Genomic DNA, 21,418 nt, shown 5'->3' with positions numbered 1-21,418 from the left:
TACAGTGTAATTCAAGAGTGGCTGGCCATAGCACTCATACAATATAACTGGGAGTAACTTACATGCTAGAGGCTGGGTGTGAGCAGACCAGGAGTGGTAGCTCTCACAGCGAAGCAGTGTAAAAGGTACCCTAGGTTGGAGAACTGAGGGAACAGAGCTGTTAATTTGTCTAGATTGTACCTTGGCTAATGTCACACTATGTACTAGTTTGCCAAAGAGTGTCATGTAAGGTCTTTAATGAAAGCCCGTGTCACACTGGTCATCCTAACAATTGTGAGAGGTTTGTATGGAAAACATATGAGGAGTTATGTATATGTATTAAAATATGTTCTCTAGGTCTGTGAGTTAATGCAGGTCACCAAAAGGTGATCCACATGCTCCTGTCAGGCAGAGGGGGAAGAGATGCTTCTCTTTCTCTGGCCACTCATGTGTAAACTGAGTTTTGAGTGGTTCACAGCGGGGTACCATTTACAGTCTGAGCAAAATGCTAATCAACAGATTGTGAGAGCTGCGGGAAAAAAGAAAAGCAGCAGGGGATATCCTGTTGAGGAGTAAACGCAATGAACATTTGGAACCATATCTGGGGTGCAGATGAACCCCCAGTTATCCTTGACCGGGGAGGCAAGCTGCCAGGGGCTTCACCGCATGAAAGTAGGGTCTCAGCCATCCTGATTGAAAGATGCCGTGAGAAGAGGACTTGGGGTAAGCAGAGCCTTATTAGACAAAAGGGCATCTTGTTAACTGAATTCAGGCTCTAGAATGTGTTTATGATTTTATTGTATATTTAACCCCTTGTTTCCAATACTTTGGTTTACTGGCATAGGGATCTCTGTTCTTTGTTAAATAAACACCCACTTGCTTGCTCTGTAATAAATCTAAGTTCTGTGTGTTAATTGGAGCTGGGATCGAAGGTATAACTAGTAAGCTGTGGTACACTGGTCTTCTGGGAGCAGTGGGCCTGGTAATTCTGTGAGTGCCCAGTGGAGAAGGGGCCGGACACTATAGGGGATGCTCAGAGGACTGGGGGCTGGAGCGTGCCCATTGCTAACCTGCGAAGAAAGAGTGAGGCGTGTGGAAGCCTGGAGAGCAACACATGTGTTGCCAGTCAGGGAACTGAGTCCGGGAAGGCTTGGTCTAGGCCTTCTCACGCTAAGAGCAGATGGTAGTGAGGTGCCTCACAAGCCCGGGGAACCTTGGGAAGCGTCACAAACACTTCAGCCGGTTTTGCACTTTCAAGTTCACTCCCCTCAAAGGGAAGATCGTCCAATGTATTTCCAACTTCCCTTGGCAGCCCAGAGCACTGTAGCAATGATGGGCGATGCTTGGTGACTGCTGTCACCATAGATCTTGAAGTGGGGTCCACCGCATCTCTTGGTGCTGAATGAGGCCTTAACTGACCCTGAAATTTGTCCTTGGCTTCAGAAGGATGTTTCTCCAGGACCTCAATGGCCTTGTTCCAGTTCAAATGGTCAGAACAGGAAAGGAAATTATCAAAATTTGCCACACAAACTTGTAACTCACAGATGAGTAGCTCTTCCCATGAGATCCAGTTTTTTCAGTTTCTTATCTTAAGGGGTGGTCTTAGAAGATTGTGGTTTAGTCATTGCCTCTGCTGCAGTCACCACTAAAGACCCAGGAGGAGGCTGAGAACAGAAATATTTAAATCCTACAGGAAGGACTTGACGTTGCTTTTATGTCTTCTTTGACAGTAGTGGTAAAGATGGTGGAGTCTGCCACAATAAATGGACTGGTACAAAAATGCCCTTTTATAGGAACTGCAAGTCTCTCAGGCAAAGGAGTGTGTAAAATGTCCAGCAATTTGTCCCTTTTCCTGGACACTCTGCATTGGGATCCCCAATGCCTCCACCATGCACTGCAGAAGCTCTTGGTACATTTTATCGTTTGCCAATAGAGATGTAGGAGGTGGTGCTATGACTTCATCTGATGATGAGGATGTTCCCGAATTGCCCCAGCAAGTAGCTGTTGGGGCATAACTTCCTGCATCATCTGGGGCTGTATGTCAGAAGCTTGAGAAGTCTATGGCACAACCAGTTGATCCTTCAAAGAATACCTCACCCTCAAGTGGATAGGGCTATGTGTTTAGAATGTCATGAGACCACGGGGGCTAGTAAGGCCAGGAACGTTGGCCATACCAGTAAAGGGAATGAAGCCATGTAGGTGGATACAAGCAGAGGGTCTAGTGCAATCATGCATATATCTGCCCTTATTCCTAAAGGGTTTCTCTAATACATAGGGGCCATAAAAGGGTACCCTAGTGGAACAGAATATTGAGCCCCCTTCACTACCTCCACAAGAAGAAGTGGAGGCTGAAAACTCTTCTAATAGATGGGCTGATCTTAAGGGTGCCCGAGGAACATCACAGAATCACAGAAATGTAGGGCTGGAAGGAACATTGAGAGGTCATCTAGTCCAGCCCCCTGCACTGAGGCAGGACCAAGTAAACCCAGACGAGACCATCCCTGACAGGTGTTTGCCCAACCTGTTCTTAAACACCTCCAGTGATGGGGTTTCCACAACCAGGACCGGCTCTACAGTTTTCACCGCTACAAGCAGCGCGTGGAATTGCCGCCGCAGGCGGGTGGGGGGTGGGAAGTCCGTGGGCCCTTAGGGCAGCAGGCGTGTTTCCGCGGCCGCGGCAAGTCGGCGGCAGCTGCTATGTTTAGCTGAAGCCACAGCAGACAGCTAAACATCGAAGCTGCCGCCGAATTGCCGCCACTGCGGAAACACGCCTGCCGCCCTAAGGGCACACGGACTGCCCACCCCACACCTGCCCACGACGGCAATTCGGCGTGCTGGCTGGGGGCAAAACGACAGGGACTGCCGCCTCTTGCAGTTTGCCACTCCAAGCACCAGCTTGGAATGCTGGTGCCTGGAGCCGGCCCTGTCCACAACCACGCTTGGAAGTGTGTTCCAGAGCTTAAATACACGTATAGTTAGGAAGTTTTTCCTCATACACCTCTACCCCAATATAACGTAACCCGATATAACACGAATTCAGATATAACGCGGTAAAGCAGCGCTCTGGGGGGGGCAGGGCTGCACACTCCGTGGATCAAAGCAAGTTTGGTATAACGCGGTAAGATTTTTTGGCTCCCAAGGACAGCGTTATATCGAGGTAGAGGTGTATTTAATCTAAATCTCCCTTGCAGCAGATTAAGCCCATTACTCCTTGTCTGACCTTCAGTGGAGATGGAAACAATTGATTTCCATCCTCTTTATAACAGCCCTTAACATATTTGAAGACTGTCCTCAGGTCCCCCTTCAGACTTCTTTTCTTCAGACTACATATGCCCAGTTTTTTGACCTTTCCTCATACGGCAGGTCATTTGCCTTTGATCATTTTGGTTGCTCTCCTCTGGACTGTCTCCAATTTATCCACATCTTTCTTAAAGTGTGGCACCCAGAACTGGACCCAGTATTGCAGCTGAGGTCTCACCAGTGCTGATTGGAATGGGACAATTACCTCCTGTGCTATACATTCAGCACTCCTATTAATACGCTTCAGAATGAAATTAGCCTTTTTTGTAACTGCATCACACTGTTGACTTGTATTCAATCTGTGATTGACTGTAACCCACACATCCTTTCCAGCAGTATTATCATCTAGCCAGGTATTCCACATTTTGTAATTGTTCATTTGATTTCGACTCCCTAAGTGTTGTACTTTGCACTTGTCTTTAATTAATTACGTCTTATTGATTTCAGACCCATTCTCTAATATGTCAAAGTTGTTAAGAATTTGAATTCTGTCCTCCAAAGTGCTAGCAACCCCTCCCAGCTTGGTGTCATCAGCAAATTTTATAAGCACATTCTCCATTCCATTATTCAAGTCATTAAATGACAATACTGAGTAGTACTGGACCCAGGACTGATGCTTGCGGGATCCTATTAGACACTAAATCCTCCCTGCAGTGCCAAGGGATCAGTCATCAGAGGAACCAAGGACTCAGGACTCCTTCTCTCTGGGCGCCAGAGGGACCAGGGATTGGCCTCGAGCCAACTTTTTAAGTGACAAAGAAAGAGGTGACGTAGCAGGCACCTGAGAAGGAGATCTATTCCTATGCTCCTTGGCAGGATGGCGTCCATCACACTCGAGGTCGCTGACCGGGGCAGGCACAGCCTTAGAGGTGGAAGAGATGGCTGCCAGGGTAACATAACCTGTCTACTCCTACTTGAGAGTCCCCCATTTATACATCCCAGGATCGCATTAGCGCTTTTGGCCACAGTGTCACACTGGGAGCTTGTCTTCAGCTGATTATCCATCACGATCCCCAAGTGTTTTTCAGAGTCCCTGCTTCCCAGGCTAGACTCCACCACCCTGTAAGTATGGCCGACACTCTTTGCTCCGAGGAGAGGGACCTAACTAACTAAACCATTATCTCCTGTAAAAATTGTTAACTATCAAATATTACTATTTACAAAATATAAAGAGAAAAACTTCAGCGGAGCAGGAGACCAGACACTGCTGCTGGCTCTGGCTCTCAGCCAGAGGCTGTGAGAAGGAACTGAGGGTTGGCTGGTTGCTCAACCCCCATCGTGCCCTCGGGAAGGGGGGCTTGAGGACATGGAGAGCACAGCTAACGCATCCGATCTCCAGTGCATGGGGCACATGAGCACCAGAAGTGCAGTACATCCGGCAAGCAGTCAACATCAATGGAGGTTACAGTGTGGTACAGACATATCCCACTCTGTCACACTGGTAATCCCGTTACCTTGCCAGTGTAGGGAATTCCAGCCTTGTAAGTCTCGTCAGCGTCCTCAAAGGTCACCGTAGCGATTTCAGACACGATGTCACAGCTCTTGGTTGCATTGAGCTCCACCCCTAGCAGGAGAGGGAAGGACAATAGGAGGAAGGTGCTGGTGCTAAGAGTGACACCAGAGTTCAGGCTATGTCCCAGATTTCTCTCCATAACAATCCGCCCAGCCATTTCTACCCCCTCTCGTTATGGAGTGGAGGGTGTGATTGGGGGAGAATCTGGGAGGTTCGGCCTGGGGTGGAGAAAGATTTTCCTGGATAATCTAGAAACTAGAAAATTTAGATCCACCTTCCATGGGGCTTAATCCCAAACCAGCCACGTGACATTTGCCAGCAGGGTCTCCTGGCTCTGCGGCCCTTTCCCCAGCAGAGAGCTCCTTACTGAGCGGCCCCAGAGCTGACCCCGCACACAGGCCTTTCGGCACAGGGCCTGCCCCCAGAAAGGGCCATTTTCAGAAGTGCCCAGTGATCTGTTGCTGTTCTGGACCCGCTCTCCTCCAGCCACTTTGCCATCGCTGATGTCAGCACCCGAGGGGAAGGTTGTAGCCACCCCACAGTTACAGTTTTCAGCCAAACGGGTGTCGGCTGCTCTGGAAATCAGGATTCTTCCGGGTTAAATGTGGAGTTATCTGGGTTCGTTACTAAGCGATTAGCACTTGCCGTTTTGAACGCTAAGCGCTAACGTCACTGAGGCCGTGACTCAGGGCCCAGCGACACAGGCTGGGCCGTCACTCCACTCTGCCAGCTCGGTCCACAGCCAGAGGCCACTCGCGGGAGGGTGTTTAGTCTTTGCATGAACGTGCCCAGGTCTGAACTCCTCATGAGGGATCGATCCCAGTGAATGGGCTGAACCAGAACCCCAGACCCAAAACCCCCAACGCTACCTGTGGGCCCATCGCTAAAGCAGCTGGGCTACGAATGACTATCACATGTACAAGTGAGCCCCTCTGCCCCTGGGGGTTCAGAGCTGGGGGCGTGCACGTGTGCTTGATTTCAGTCCCACCTGTCCCCAGGCTTGCCAATTTTGGTTGGAAGTATTCCTGGAGGTTTCTTCGCATGACATAATCTTTAATTAAAGATTAATATTTAATTCCTGGAGAGTCCAGGCCAATCCTGGAGGGTTGTCAACCTTACCTGTCCCCTCCTCCAAGAGAGACGCGTAGGCCTGAAAGCGCCGCTTGTAGCCAGAGTAGGTCAGGTTGAAGAGAGCCGTCCCCACCTCTCTGGAAAAGCAGCCATTGCTGTCAGTCTGCAGGGAGAGAATCAGAGCCCGTTAGCAGCAGCTCTGCACCAGGCCCCGCAGGTGTCAGCTCAGCGGGTCTCTCATCGGGCTTGGCCTGGTTAGTGCTGGGACGGGAGACACTCAAAGAGAACCTGGGTGCTGAAGTCAGCAGCAGGGGGCGCTCTCACCTTGGAGTCAGCCCTGACCCTGGTACCCCAGTGCAGCACTAGGGGGCGCTGTGCAGCTGGCGCTGTTGTGGGTGGCCACTTGTGCCCATCACAGACATAAAACAGGCCCTGGCCACTCGTGACCATCACAGATCCCCTGGTGCTGGTCCCCCATCGTCATGGTAACGCTGGCTGATTCCAATTGTCCCCACCCAGCCCCGCAGGGACTGAGAGCATTCAGGGAGATCTGCCCCCGCCTAACGAGAGCTGCTGATGAGGACGGGCGGCCCCGTAACCTGGGGCACTAGCCTAGGTCTGGAGAGTCCCTGCTCTGCCACAGGCTGCCTGCAAGTCCCTCTGAGTACGGCTCCAGCAGAAACCCCCTGCGGCCGCGAGTCTGAGCCCAGCCCTGCGGATCCCGCTTGTGCTGCGGGGTAGAACCAGCAGGTCAATGGTTGGGTCCAGGCACTAGACCCAGGGAGGCTCCAGCCGAGCGTCTACACTGTCCCTTTAGCACCACGGTGCAAGCCCCAGGCAGCAGAGCTGGGCTGGGAGACGCTTCCGCAGGGTTTTTGCTGTGCAGACGGACCCTGAGCATCTCCGTGCCTCAGTTCCCCATCTGTACAATGGGCACAGGAGCCTGCCCCGCCTCCCGGGGGCTAGGAGGGTAAGTGAGGCACTGAGATAGTGTGGTGAAGGTGGGGGCGGGGGGGGGGGCGTAGAGGTCTCTAAGCCCTGCGACACAGCTGCCAGTTGTCTGCAGTGTGTGTGTTTGTGGTGTGCTTGCTGCTTGATTGAAATACACCATACGGTCTGTTTGTGCTGAGCCTAGTGGCCTGCTAGGCAAGGCTGCGATCCCTAAGCCCTTTAGCCCCCATTAACCCTTAACCAGGGGGCAGGGATACTCAGGAAGACCAGGGCTTTAAAAAGCCTGCTCCTAAGCAACCAGAGGAGCTAGTGAACAGGAGCGGCTAACAGGGGAGTTTTGCGAGGGAGTTTAGAGCGGGGAGTGTGAGCTGGGGGGCTAGATACTCTTAACATTCTTTAAATTTAAAGCCCAAACCACCCCCTGATAAAACCAAAACAACAACAAAGGTCCAAGCTTCAGGAGTAAAAAGGGAATGCAGGGAAAAGTCCAGCAACAGAGTCGGGGCTACCCAGGTTATTGCATCCAAGGCAGCATGTATGATTACCTGCCCTACGGCAGGTGGCCTATGTGTGCATTCGATGCAAGGAGCTCCTGGCCCTCAGATACTGTGTATGGGCTTCGGAGACCAGAGTGGCTGAACTGGAGGAGCTGAGGGAGACATAGAGGTACATAGATGAGACTTTCCGGGACACAGTAGAACAGTCCCACCCCTGCCTCTGTGCTGTTGAGGAGGATGAAAGTCTCAGGGAAGAAGAACATCCAACTGGAGCAGAGGGAAATGAACCCATAGTTGGGACCCTCCTTCCAGATGATGTCGTGGTATCCTCTTGCCCTGAGGATACCTCTCTAGGGGAGGGAACTCCAGTTATTAGGAAGAGACAGGTAATAGTTATGGAGGATTCGATCATTAGAAACATAGATAGCTCGGTTTGCGATGACTGGGAGAACTGTATGGTGACTTGCCAGCCTGGTGTGAAGGTTGCAGATCTCTCGAGACATCTAGATAGACATCTGTGTAGTTTTGGGGAGGAGTTGGTGGTCGTGGTATATGTAGATACCAATGACATAGAGAAGGATATGAGAGAGGTCCTGGAGGCCAAATTTAGGCTAGGTAAGAGATTGAAGTCCAGGACCTCCATGGTGACATTATGCTTCCAGTTCCACACGCAGGGCCAGTTAGACAGGCAGAACTGCAGGGTCTCAATGCGTGGATGAGACGATGGTGTAGGGAGAAGGGGTTTAGGATTATTAGGAACTGGGGAAACTTTTGGGAAAGGGGGAGCCTATACAGGAAGGATGGGCTCCACCTAAACCAAAATGGAACCAGATTGCTGGCACTTAAAATTAAAAAGGTCATAGAGCAGTTTTTAAACTAAGGCCTGGGGGAAAGTCGGCAAGTACGGAGGAGCACGTGGTTCAGACAGCGACATCGCTTAGGGGAGCATCTATTAATGGAGATTTTCTATGTCCTAGTAAGGAGGAGAGGATGGAAGATGATAAAATACAGGTAGGATCTGATGAGAAACAGTCAAATGAAAAAAAAAGTTCCATTCAATTACATCATGTAATGGCAGACAGCTAAAAAGTGACAAGTTTTTACAGTGCTTCTATACAAATGCTAGAAGTCTAAATAATAAGATGAGTAAACTAGAGCACCTCATATTAAATGAGGATATTGATATAATAGGCATCACAGAAACTTGGTGGAATGAGGATAATCAATGGGACACAGTAATACCAGGGTACAAAATATATTGCAAGGACAGAACAGGTCGTGGTGGTAGGGGTGTGGCACTATATGTGAAAGAAAGAGTAGAATCAAATGAAGTAAAAATCTTAAATGAACCAAACACTACCACAGAATCTCTATGGATAGTAATTCCATGCTTTAATAAGAAGATTATAGCAGTAGGGATATATTACTGACCACCTGACCATGATGGTGACAGTGACTGTGAAATGCTCAGGGAGGTTAGAGAGGCTATAAAAATAAAAAACTCAATAATAATGGGGAATTTCAACTATCCCCATATTGACCGGGTTCATATCACCTCAGGAAGGGATGGAGAGAGAAAGTTTTTTGACACCTTAAATGACTGCTTCTTGGAGCAGCTAGTCCTGGAACCCACAAGAGGAGAGGCAATTCTTGATTTAGTTCTAAGTGGAGCACAGGATCTGGTCCAAGAGGTGAATATAGCTGGACCGTTTGGCAATAGTAATCACAATATAATTAAATTTAACATCCATGTGGTGGGGAAAACACCGCAGCAGCCCAGCATGGTAGCATTTAATTTCAGAAAGGGGAACTACACAAAAATGAGGAAGTGCGTTAAACAGAAATTAAAAGGTACAGCGCCATAAGTGAAAACCCTGCAAGCTGCACCGAAACTTTTTAAAGACACCATAATAGAGGCTCAATTTAAATGTATCCCCCAAATTAAAAAACATAGTAAGAGAACCAAAAAAGTGCCACTGTGGCTAAACAACAAAGTAAAAGAAGCAGTGAGAGGTAAAAAGGCATCCTTTACAAAATGGAAGTTAAATCCTAGGGAGGAAACTAGAAAGGAGCATAAACTCTAGCAAATTAAGTGTGAAAATATAATTAGAAAGGCCAAAAAAGAATTTGAAGAACAGCTAGCCATAGACTCAAAAAGTAATAGCAAAAATTTGTTTAAGTACATCAGAAGCAGGAAGCCGGCTAAACAACCAGTGGGGCCACTGGACAATCGAAATGATGAAGGAGCACTCAAGGATGATAAGGCCATTACGGAGAAACTAAATGAATTCTTTGCATCGGTCTTCACAGCTGAGGATGTGAGGGAGATTCCCAAACTTGAGCCGTCCTTTGTAGGTGACAAATCTGAGGAATTGTCACAGATTGAAGTGTCACTAGAGGAGGTTTTGGAATTAATTGATAAACTTAACAGTAACAAGTCACCGGGACCAGATGGCATTCACCCAAGAGTTCTGAAAGAACTCAAATGTGAAATTGCAGAATTATTAACTATGGTTTGTAACCTGACCTTTAAATCAGCTTCTGTACCAAATAACTGGAGGATAGCTAATGTCACGCCAATTTTTTAAAAGGCCTCCAGAGGTGATCTCGGCAATTACAGGCTGGTAAGCCTGACTTCAGTACTGGGCAAACTGGTTGAAATTATAGTACAGAACAAAATTGTCAGACACATAGATGAACATAATTGAATGGGGAAGAGTCAACATGGTTTTTCTAAAGGAAAATCACGCCTCACCAATCTACTAGAATTCCTTGAGGGGAACAACAAGCATGCGGACAAGGGGGATCCAGTGGATATAATGTATTTATATTTTCAGAAAGGCTTTGATAAGGTCCCTCACCAAAGGCTCTTAATCAAAGTAAGCTGTCATGGGATAAGAGGGAAGGTTATCTCATGGATTGGTAACTGGTTACAAGATGGGAAACAAAGGGTAGGAATAAATGGTCAGTTTTCAGAATGAAGAGAGGTAAATAGTGGTGTCCCCTAGGGGTCTGTACTGGGCCCAATCCTATTCAACATATTCATATATGATTTGGAAAAAGGGGTAAACGGTGAGGTGGCAAAATTTGCAGATGATACAAAACTACTCAAGTTAGTTAAGTCAAAAGCAGACTGCGAAGAGCTACAAAGGGACTTCACAAAACTGGGTTACTGGGCAACAAAATGGCAGATTAAATTCAATGTTGATAAATGCAAAGTAATGCACATTGGAAAACATAATCCCAACCAATGTTCCCTCTAATTTTTTCCATCTATGTGCGGAATAAATTTTGTTATGTTTACCGAGGTATGTGCCTATGTGCACCACCAGTAGAAACAAATAACCAAGATCTAATATATATTTTAAAAAGTTACCATAGGAATAATTACTCCAGCCAGGACAGGTTAGGCATTTTAGAACTCAATACTCACATAATTAAATTTAAGTGTAAGTGTCTGTGACACAGAGACAGTGTGTGTGCTGGCTGCTGGGGAAAGCTGTGCACTGTCTCTTTAAAACACAAAGTTCTCCTGCTCTGTCCTGAGCCCTGTTGTCTCCCCTCCCCAGCTCTGTGAAGATGGGGTACCTGGGCATGGGGAGAGAGACAGAGACTCTGTGAGCTGGCTGCTGGGGAAATCTGAGAAACAGTGCCCTCACTGTCTCTTTAAGAAAGGCACTCAGCCACTCATCATTCAGAGGACAGCAGCTAACCAACCTGATAGCCATCTATGATGTGATAACTGGCTCTGTGGATATGGGGAAAGTGGTGGACCTGATATATCTTGACTTTAGCAAAGCTTTTAATACGGTCTCCCACAGTATTCTTGCCAGAAAGTTAAAGAAGTATGGGCTGGACGAATGGACTATAGGGTGGATAGAAAGCTGGCTAGATTGTCGGGCTCAATGGCTCGATGTCTAGTTGGCAGACGGTATCAAGCGGTCGGTCCTGGGGCCAGTTTTGGTCAACATCTTTATTAATGATGTGGATGATGGGATGGATTGCACCCTCAGCAAGTTCGCAGATGACACTAAGCTGAGGGGAGAGGTAGATATGCTGGAGGGTAGGGATAGGGTCCAGAGTGACCTAGACAAATTAGAGGATTGGGCCAAAAGAAATCTGGTGAGGTTCAACAAGGACAAGTGCAGAGTCCTGCACTTAGGAAGGAAGAGTCCCATGCACCGCTACAGGCTGGGGACAGGAGCGTAGCTGGGGGGGTGCAGGGGAAGCAGCTGCTTCTCCTCAGCACTTTTTCCCAAAAGCGGCACCTTAGTTAGGGGTTACCATGGCACCAGCGGACAGGGCCCACGCTCTGCTCTGAAGCTTGGCCTGCCGGGCCGGCAGAGAGAGGGCAGTGGCAACAGCAAAGGTTACTGGGCATGCTCAGTTCGGGTGAGAATGCTCAGTACACCCAAAATAGGGAATTGGGAGCAGGAGCTGTTTATGTCGTTACACCGGCACTGGGCTCCTGCAGGCAAGGGGCATGCAGCACGGCTGGAGGAGCCATGAGGGGGGGTGTCGGTGTGGCTGGAGGAGCCATGGGGGGGCACAGCATGGCAGCCCGCAGCATGAGCGGAGGAGCCATGGGGGGGCAGCAAAGCCAGAGGAGCCATGGGGGAGGCCGTGGGGGCAGCACGGCATGGCCAGAGGAGCCATGGGGGGGCGGCGTGGCCAGAGGAGCCATGGGTGGGGGCGGCATGGCCGGAGGAGCCAACCAAGGGGGGGGGCGCAGAGCAGCCAGAGGAAGAGCCAAGGGGGGCACCTTTTTATGTTTGCTCCCCCTGCTCTTAGAACCTGGCTACGCCACTGGCTGGGGACTGACTGGCTGAGCAGAAGTTCTGCAGAAAAGGACCAGGGGTTACAGTGGACGAGAAGCTGGATATGAGTCAGCAGTGTGCCCTCCTTGCCAAGAAGACCAACAGCATATTGGGCTGTTTTAGTAGGAGCATTGCCAGCAGATCGAGGGATGTTATCATTCCCCTCTATTCGGCACTGGTGAGGCCACATCTGGAGTATTGCGTCCAGTTTTGGGCCCCACACTACAGAAGGGATGTGGACAAATTGGAGAGTCTCCAGCAGAGGCCAACGAAAATGATTAGGGGGCTGGGGGCACATGACTTACAAGGAGAGGCTGAGGGAACGGGGCTTGCTTAGTCTGCAGAAGAGATGAGTGAGGGGGAGATTTGAGAGCAGCCTTCAACTACCTGAAGGGGGGTTCCAAAGAGGATGGAGCTCGGCTGTTCTCAGTGGTGGCAGATGACAGAACAAGGAGCAATGGTCTAAAGTTGCAGCGGGGGAGGTCTAGGTTGGATATTAGGAAACACTATTTCACTAGGAGGGTGGTGAAGCACTGGAATGGGTTACCTAGGGAGGTGGTGGAATCTCCTTCCTTGGAGGTTTTTAAGGTCAGGCTTGACAAAGCCCTGGCTGGGATGATTTAGTTGGGATTGGTCCTGCTTTGAACAGGGGGTGGGACTAGAACCTCCTGAGGTCCCTCCCAACCCTGATATTCTATGTTTCTATGATCCTAGTCCTCCTGAGCCAGGCTGTCCCCTCTGCCCTGTTTTATAGAGATGGGGTGCAGGGGAAGGGGGACACCATGACATCAGCACCCACCTCCCTGCTCTGCACAGTGAGCAGGAGGGTCCCGGCTCCCGGGAGCAGCTGCAGGATGGAGCAAAATGGGGGGAGGGGCACCTGAATACATGCTGCTGGCTGCTCTGCTAATTAGCTGGGTGGCACTTAATTCTCATCTCTCGCAGTTTACAGGGAACACAGATCCCAACTATACATATAAAGTGATGGGGTCTAAATTAGCTGTTACAACTCAAGAGAGAGAGAGATTTTGGAGTCATTGTGGATAGTTCTCTGAAAACATCCACTCAATGTGCAGTGGCAGGTCAAAAAAGCAAACAGAACATTGGGAATCATTAAGACAGGGATAGATAATAAGACAGAAAATATCATATTGCCTCTATATAAATTCAAGGTATGGCCACATCTTGAATACTGCATGCAGATGTGGTCGCACCACCTAAAAAAAGATAGATTGGAATTGGAAAAGGTTCAGAAGAGGGAAACAACAATGATTAGGGGTATCGAACGGCTGCCATATGAGGAGAGATTAATAAGACTGGGACTTTTCATTTTGGAAAAGAGAAACCTAAGGGGGGATATGACAGAGGTCTATAAACCCATGACTGGTGTGGAGAAAGTAAATAAGGACGTGTTATTTACTCCTTCTCATAACACAAGAACCAGGGGCGGCTCCAGGCCCCAGCACGCCAAGCGCGTGCTTGGGGCGGCAAGCTGCAGGGGGCGCTCTGCCGGCGCCGCGGGGGCGGCAGGCAGGGTGCCTTCGGTGGCTTGCCTGCGGGAGGTCCGCTGGTCCCGTGGCTTCGGTGGACCTCCCGCAGGCAAGCCGCTGAACGCAGCCTGCCTGTGCCATGCTTGGGGCGGCGAAATGCCTAGAGCGGCCCCTGACAAGAACTAGGCGTCACCAAATGCAATTAATAGGTTGCAGGTTTAAAACAAACAAAAGGAAGTATTTCTTCACACAACACACAGTCAACCTGTGGAACTCTTTGCCAGAGGATGTTGTGAAGGCCAAGACTATAACAGGGTTCAAAAAAGAACTAGATAAGTTCATGGAGGATAGGTCCATCAAGGGCTGTTAGCCAGGATGGCCAGGGACGGTGTCCCTAGCCTCTGTTTGCCAGAAGCTGGGAATGGGAGACAGGGGATGGATCACTTGATGATTCCCTGTTCTGTTCATTCCCTCTGGGGCACGTGGCTCTGGCCACTGTTGATAGACAGGATACTGGGCTAGATGGACCTTTGGTCTGACCCAGTCTGGCCGTTCTTATGTCCCCACCCCCAGCCTGCCAGATGCGGGACCCTGAAGGATCCAGTGCCTGATTCGTCTGCACTTACACCAGCTTTACACCAATGTCACCAACATCATCACAGCAGATCACAGCCCCCCTCTGGCCAGTGTAAGAAAAACATGGAGAGGAGCCTCCTCCAGCAGCATGTCATGTACCTGCCCCCTCCCCAGTCACACTCACCTGGCCGATAAGCAGTGTGCACCGAGTCACGGTTTGCTTGGCATGAAGACGGTACGAGGGATATGCTGGTTGTTCCTCCTGACACAGGCTGGCCTGGACCCTCCCCAGGACGGGCTTCCCGTAGGTGTATCTGGTTAGCAGAGGGGAGGGAGAGGGTAAGTGGGAGGGGAGGGGGCCAACGCCCCTGCCCATGGGGGGTCCCTGCTGGGGTGGGGCTGGTCGTGTGGGTGGAGTGAGAGCCCCAGGGAGCCCTGCCTGGCCATGAGCATGGGGCAGAGGGGGGCGCAGGCAGGGAAGGGGCAGGTCAGATCCTGGCCTGGGGGGGGCGGGGGAGGGGAGTCAGGCCCAGGGCGGTACCAGCCCCCCCTTTATCGGCCCGGCAGGGCTGCTGTCACACTCACCGGCCGCACACCCGCAGAAGGAACGTCTCATCCAGCACCGTCACCACGGGGGGCAGCTCCAGGGTCACTTCGAACTTGGGCAGCACTGGGGGGCAGAGAGGGACGGGGTGAAACCGACCCGCAGCCCCGGCTCGGGGGTTTCATCGCGATCCTCAGCCTTGGAGCTTCTCCCTGGGTCGTGAAGCCCCCACTAACCTGCCGGCCGGGCTGGGAAGGGGAAGGGCCCGGAAATGGAGCAGGGCTGGGCAGAGGCTGCAGGCTGCAGCAGTAGGGTTGCGAGGTGTCGGGTTTTCGACTGGGACGCCTGGTGAAAAGGGACCCTGGCGGCTCCGGTTGGCACCACAGACCGGGCCGTTAAAAGTCCGGTCGGCAGCGCACTGGGGCTAAGGCAGGCTCCCTGTGTGCCGTGGCTACATGCTGCTCCCAGGAGCAGCGGCATGTCCTGCCTCCAGCTCCTACCCATAGGGGCAGCCAGGGGGCTCCGCACACTACCCCCGCCCCAAGCACTGCCCCTCACAGCTCCCATTGGCTGGGAACCGTGGCTGTGAGCTGGAGGGGGGACATGCTGATGCTTCCAGGAGCTGCTTGACATAAGCAACACCTGGAGCCTGCACCCCTGAGCCACCCTCTGCACCCCAACCCCCACCCCATCCCCAGCCCTGATCCCCCTCCAGCCCTCCGATCCCAGCCCAGAGCACCCTCCTGCACCCCAAACCCCTCATCCCTGGCCCCACCCCAGAGCTCACACCCCCTCCTGCACCCCAACCCCCTGAGCCAGCTCAGTGAAAATGAGCTAGCGAGTGAGGGTGGGGAGAGCGAATGACAGAGGGAGGTGGGATGGAGGGAGCAGGGGTGGGGTCTTGGGGGAGGGGCGGGGCAGGGGGCGGGGCAGGGGGTTCAGTTTTGTGCGAGTGGGAAGTTGGCAACCCCAGGCAGCAGGAGCCTTTTCAACCCCACTGACAGTAAAGCTGAAAAACAGCCTCTGCCCCCACTGCCTGGCCCCAGTGCTCAAGGGCGGGGCAGCACCAGGGACGACATGGGCTAGAGCCAGGCTGACCCTATTTCCCAAAGGGAAAACAGGACACCACATGGGGCTGGCCTGAGCCCCCCATTGCCCCGTGTGGGGCTGGCAGCAACGCACATAGCAGGTAGGGTGAGGATATTTCCCACAGGCTGGGGCTGGGGCTGGCGTCACTGATTGCTCACGTCCTGCCTGCCCCCCTGCTTGGGGCTGGCATCGCTGCTCGCCCCCCTCCCATGTGCCTCTGCCCCCCACAGATCAAGGTGGCAAGAGCAAATAGGACAAGTGCCCACTTTTGCCAAAAAGGTCGGGTCAGTGGGACAGGGCTTAAGAAAAAAGGACCGTCCTGGCTACAATGGGAGGTATGGTCACCCGAGCTGAGGTTTGGACCAGGGGCGACGTGGGCCTCAGAGCGAGGACGTGCCAGGCACCATGTGGGGTGCAGAGCAAGGACGTGCCAGGGACCACGGGGGCCCAGTGGACGTGGGCGTTTCTCCTGGCTGATGAGGTGCCGGCTGTTCCCCACCGGGAGCTGGTGTTCGGCTGGGACCTCGTCCCCAGCAGGGCCCCGCCAGGCAGCCTGGCCAGACAGGGCCAAATTCACCCCTGGGCTCAGCCCAGAGGAGCTGGGGGGGCTAGGGGGGCTGCTCCGGGGCAGTTTGTCCCTCAGGGTCTGGGCCGCCCTGGGGCACTGACAGGAGCTGGCTGGGCGGCTCCGAGGCCCAGAAGCCCCAGGAGGGGAGCGTGTGGTGGGGCCGGGTGAATGTGCAGCGCTGGGATGGGCCACCAGCTGGGGCAGGAAATTGTGGGGTGCCTCCTACTTGCAAAATGGGGGGGTTGGCCAGCAGGGGAAAGGTGGGAGCAGGTGGTGGGAGGGGGGCTCAGGGGCAGGGTATGTGGGGAAGTGGGGGGAGGGAGGCAGTTGGGGGGGTCAGGAGCAGGTGGCAGCTTTTCAAGGGAGACATCAGAGCTGTTCTCTCCCCTTCCCCTGAAGGAGACAGAGGAGGTTTTGGGGTGGGGGGAGGATGGAGAAGGGGTCGCTGACATTTCCCTCCCGCTCCCAGCAACACCAGCTCTGGGAAGGGTGTGTATGTGTGAAGAGCCCCTTGTGCTCCAGGAGGAGCAGAGATGGAGGTGGGGGACACATGCCGGAGCCGTGACCTCGGTCGCTGCCCTGGGCCCCGCTGCGCACCGTATTCCTCCACGCTGAACGAGTGCCTCGTCCCCTGCGCCTCGATGGCGTACGTCCCCAGGGCCGGCTCTGCAGACAGCGGGAGGGACAGATCCACGATGCCCTGCTGCCGAGTCACATCTCGCCACTGGGCGATGCGGTTCCCGTTGGGATCCTGGCACACGGACACACTCTGCTCAGCCGCTGCCCCCACACACAGCTCGTCCCCGGCAGCCCCCGAGTGCCTCGTGCTGCCGACGGGGGCTGGATCGATGCCCAGTGGCTCAAATCCTTCTCCTTAGCCTGGATCAGGCACCGCCGGGCAGCCGCTGGGTAAGGGGGCCCCTGCCAGCGCTCCTCAGCCCTGACCCAAGGGCATCGCCCCTGGGGGGAACAGGATCCCGAGGGACACCCCATCTCCAGCCTGGACAAAGCCCAGGGGACGAGCGGTAGGGACCGTTTCCATCCCAGTGCTAGGCCTCTGGGGGTACGTTCCCTGGCCTCCTTCCCCCTCCCCAAACCTCCACCCCTCCCTTCTGTCCCTGCTGCTCCCATAGACCCTCCCTCCTCCCCTGCCCTTTCCCCATCAGGCTCCCAAGGGAGCTCCCCGCTGAGTTCCCCACCGGCTGATCAAGTCACCGCCTGACCCAGTGTTTGGGGGCTGGGAACATTTGGGGTGAGCGACTCAGGCAGGGATCCCAGCCAGGCCCAAACCCACCTGCCTCCCGGGCAGACACCCCCAGACGCTGCAAACTCGGGGTGGGGAGGACGTACCCCGATAGCACAATGTCCCCTCCCTGCCCCCCATGGGGCCCAGCCCAGAAACGCCCTGTGCTCTGGGACCCTTTGCACCCCCACAGCAGGGCAGTGGCTCTAGGGCTGGATTGCTGGACACTGTGGTCACAGCCCAGACTCCTCTGGGATCCCCCCACTGAACACCCCTGGGTGCCCTCGGATGAGCCAGACAGGAAGAGGAGGAGGCTGGAGAGGCACAGACTGACCTGCACAGTCACCAGGGGCAGCTGCAAAGCAAACAGACAGGAGATGGCTGGTTAGAGGGACAGGAAACACCCCCCACTGCCCCCGGGTCTGCCTGTGACCTGCCCAGGGCCGGGGTGTCTCTGGGGCCATGGGGGATCATGGGGACAGCAGCGGGGGTGACCGAGGGAGCAGGGACAGGGAGGGGAGCCCATGAGGGCGGTGGCGGGTACAGGGCAGTGGGTGGCTGGTCTGTGCGTGGAGGAGCAGGGCAAGATGCTGGGGTCTCTGCCAAGGGGCAGTCTAAGGGCCGGGGGTCTGCGCTGCAGCCAGTGCCCGGGCGAGGTGGCTGGGAGGGGAGCTGTCAATCTGTATTTCCGCACTGGGCCCGATTCTGCCACCTCACTCAGCGCGCAGCACGGTTAGGCTGAAAGGTGCTAATGACTGTCATCGGGGGGGGGGCACCCACAGCCAATCACAGACTGCACTAAAGCCAGTGGGTGCCCAGCGCCCTCACTCCGGCTCCATGCAATGTGCAATCAACCCTCTCTGTGCAGTGAAGAGACTGCAACCAACAGAGGCCACTGCCCAAGGCACTGGGCTCTGAAGCCCAGGGGGCTGCTCCACACGGCTGTTTTCAGCAGGCCAGCACAAGCCCTGCTACTGCAAGGCTGTTACCTGCCCTGGGAGACTCGCCCCCTGCAGCAGTGTAGAGCAGGCTGGCGGCTGAGGCATTCCCAGATACTGGACATCCCGGTACTTCCAGGAATGGCGTGGGCCTGTCCCCGCTGGCATGACTTCGCACACTCGGTGTGTGTGAGTTCACGCCAGCAGGGGCGGAGCAGTGTGCTCTGCCAAATGGCACCCCCCATCCAATACCAGACACAAGCATGCACTGGACGGGGGCAAACCACCCATGAAGAGGACTGTCTGATTTCAAACCGGATGAACAGGCTGCCTGGTGTAGACAAACCTAATGTGTCCAGTGCACCAGGGCCCTGTTACCCTGCCCCCCCGCACCTCCCACCCCAGCTCTCACCTTCTGGGTACTGGGAACGAAGTCTTTGTCCAAACTGACGATTCGAAACTTCACTGCAAAGGAGCAGAGGCAGAGGCGGGAATCAGCCCCGGCTCGGTTTGTCTGAGTGAATTCCCAGCTGGGGAAGGTGCCAGCCGGACGCCCCGGGCACTGACGGCCTCTGTGAACCCGCAGAATGGGCCCAGCCAGGGCAGCGCAGCGCCAGCTTCCCCCCGCTGCCCTCTGCCAATGAGCCCCGGCCCTGCCCTGCGTGGCAGGAGGCTGCCCGGGGAGGCCGATCGGTGCCCCCTGCAGTGTCTGTGCCATCGCCAAGGACGGGCTGAGACCCCCACTTGGTTCCAGACCGGCCCCCAAACAGGCCTCAGGCTTTGGGCCTCTTCTCCCCTGGGGCCGGGTGCAGACAGGGGCCTAGAAGTGAGAGTCCCGAATCCCCCGCTAGGCCCCCAGCTCAGCCCCGGAGCCCGGGAGTCCACCCCAAGGGCCTGGGGCCCCAGGAAACTCCCTCCAGCAGCTCCTGCCCTCTCACCTGTCTGTCCCGGCTTGTAGACGGCCTTGTCCGTCTGCACAAAGGTCCCGGGCTGCAGCGCCCGCAGCAGCACCTTCTTCCGCTCAGAGAACTGCAGGGCATCTCCCCGGATCGAGACGTGCAGCTCTGCCACTTCCTGCTGCCCCCCGGACGGGGCTGGAACCTGCACACGGGGACCCCAGCAAGGCCACAGCGGCCGGTAACGGGCCGGTCGTGGCGCAGACCCGCTATCGCGTGGGGGGCAGTGGTGTTTGTGCGTCCCTGTTCCCATCCCCCCAAACACAGGAACCCCCGTCCCCAGCCTGGGGAGCATGAACCTGGGGCGCTCGGTGGAGTTGGAAGCCAGGGCGCTCTGTGCCCCCCACCCATCCCCGCTCCCCCCTGCCTGTCGCTGCTGAGGGATGGGCTCGAGTTCTGTGGCTACAGCTGCCCATTGAGTGACCAGCTCCGTGCCCATGGCCAGTCCCCTGAGCCCTGCTGTGCCCGGGGCCTGAGGCTGGGCTGGGGCTGCAGACCCGGGGCTGACGGGCTCCGTGCCCATGGCCAGTGCCCGGGGCCGTGCCCATGGCTGCGGGCGGGGGCTCACCTGGAAGCGCACGTTCTCGTGCAGACGGGGCTCCCGGACCTCTCTCTCCAGCAGGGTGATAGCGCTGCGCCCATCCCCCCTCTCCAGCCGGACGCTCACCCGGACGGTCTCGTTGAGGTCGCCGAGATGAACTGACACCGTCCCCGTGTGCGGGTGGTAGAGCTCGGCTGGGCTCACCACCACATAGTGCCTGGGGAGGGGAAAGCACCGGGCAGTGGGGGAGGGGACAGCCCAGAGCCTCCCCTAGGACCGGGGGGTGACTCCCGATTTCTGAGTGTCCCCCCTGCTGGGACAGGGCTGGGCCGAGACAGGCCGCGGCCCGAGGAGGTGACAGGCTGACGGGAGCAGGCGGCCGCAGAGGATCATCACCCCATGGTACAGGGGAGCTGAGGCTCAGAGGGTTGGTGTCTGGCTGGGGGTGCACAGGGTGTCTGTGGCAGAGCCGGGCACTGACCCCAGCTCTCCACACCCCAAGCCACTGCCTTAACCAGAGCCACCCTCCCCTGGCGCTGGGAGGGGTCGGACCAGAGGGGCACAGGAGGGACCCAGCATCAGGGACTGAGTTCCCAGGGGAGAACGGACCTGTCCCGTCAGTTTTGGATCCAGCAGCCCCCTCATCGGTGCCCTCGGCTGCTTCCAACCGCCCCGCACCGCCCACCACGCGGACAGACAGACAGACATGGACACGGCTTACGGCTCTGCAGACGTCCCAGCTGTGAGGTGCAGGAGGAGCAGCAGGCAGGTTAGTGGGGCCCCCATTCCTGGGGTGCAGGCAGACGGGCAGGCACAAGGGGACACACACACGTCACCCCCCTCTGGGTCCTTCTTCCTCCCTCTCCCCCACGCTCTGTGCTGGAGACCAGCCTGCTCTGCCCTGATACAGACTCTGGAGCTGGAGCTTCGCTTTGATCCAAGGTAAACAAGGGATGTCAGGTCTCTGTCTGGGGCTGGCAGACGCTGCCAGGACAATATTTACCCACCACCCCCAGCTGCTGGATTCGAGGCTATGACATGTTCTTGCAGTAGAGTCAGAGGATGCTGCCTGGCAAAGGCTCAGATGAGCCAGGAGGCCCCTTGCATTGGTCACAAGGCAGGGGGTGGGACCCCTCTGGGGGTCGGGTCAGTGGTGGTGCAGTAGCCGAGATGCTGGGAAAGCCCTGGCAGGAGCAGGGGGGAGGAGCTTGCTGAGAAATGACTTTGGTAAAGTGGGTTCTGGCAGCGCCCCCACTGTTGCAATGCAAATGAGAAGAACGTTGGGGTTGCTGAACATGTCTCATGAAAACCCCATTCACGATCTCTTCTAACCTTCCCAAACTGG

The 21,418-nt window shown here is 54.8% G+C and overlaps 1 protein-coding gene across 3 annotated transcripts in view; it reads right to left on the bottom strand.

The window, feature by feature from the left end:
* Positions 1 to 21,057, bottom strand: part of LOC123356521 (alpha-2-macroglobulin-like protein 1) — a 56,246-nt gene extending 35,189 nt beyond the window's left edge. Inside the window, exons 1-10 of one of the 3 annotated variants that reach the window (XM_044999851.1) lie at positions 20,795 to 21,057; positions 20,101 to 20,290; positions 19,515 to 19,677; positions 18,989 to 19,041; positions 17,973 to 17,993; positions 16,975 to 17,146; positions 14,780 to 14,864; positions 14,379 to 14,508; positions 5,912 to 6,026; positions 4,734 to 4,843 (exon numbers count right to left, since the gene is read on the bottom strand). In XM_044999851.1, the coding sequence (XP_044855786.1) occupies positions 4,734 to 4,843; positions 5,912 to 6,026; positions 14,379 to 14,508; positions 14,780 to 14,864; positions 16,975 to 17,146; positions 17,973 to 17,993; positions 18,989 to 19,041; positions 19,515 to 19,677; positions 20,101 to 20,290; positions 20,795 to 20,859 (1,104 nt within the window). In that variant the 5' untranslated portion in view covers positions 20,860 to 21,057. Of the gene's footprint in view, positions 1 to 4,733; positions 4,844 to 5,911; positions 6,027 to 6,187; positions 6,342 to 14,378; positions 14,509 to 14,779; positions 14,865 to 16,974; positions 17,147 to 17,972; positions 17,994 to 18,988; positions 19,042 to 19,514; positions 19,678 to 20,100; positions 20,291 to 20,794 lie in introns of those variants that run through there. The other 2 variants (XM_044999852.1, XM_044999853.1) reach the window with 2 other exon arrangements.
* Between the last annotated feature and the right edge of the window lie 361 nt (positions 21,058 to 21,418).

This window comes from Mauremys mutica, chromosome 25 (genome assembly GCF_020497125.1).
Source record: "Mauremys mutica isolate MM-2020 ecotype Southern chromosome 25, ASM2049712v1, whole genome shotgun sequence".
In the NCBI taxonomy this organism is placed as follows: Eukaryota; Metazoa; Chordata; order Testudines; family Geoemydidae; genus Mauremys; species Mauremys mutica.
The sequence above is the reverse complement of the archived record's forward strand: the minus strand, read 5'-3'. Positions and strand labels throughout refer to the sequence as shown.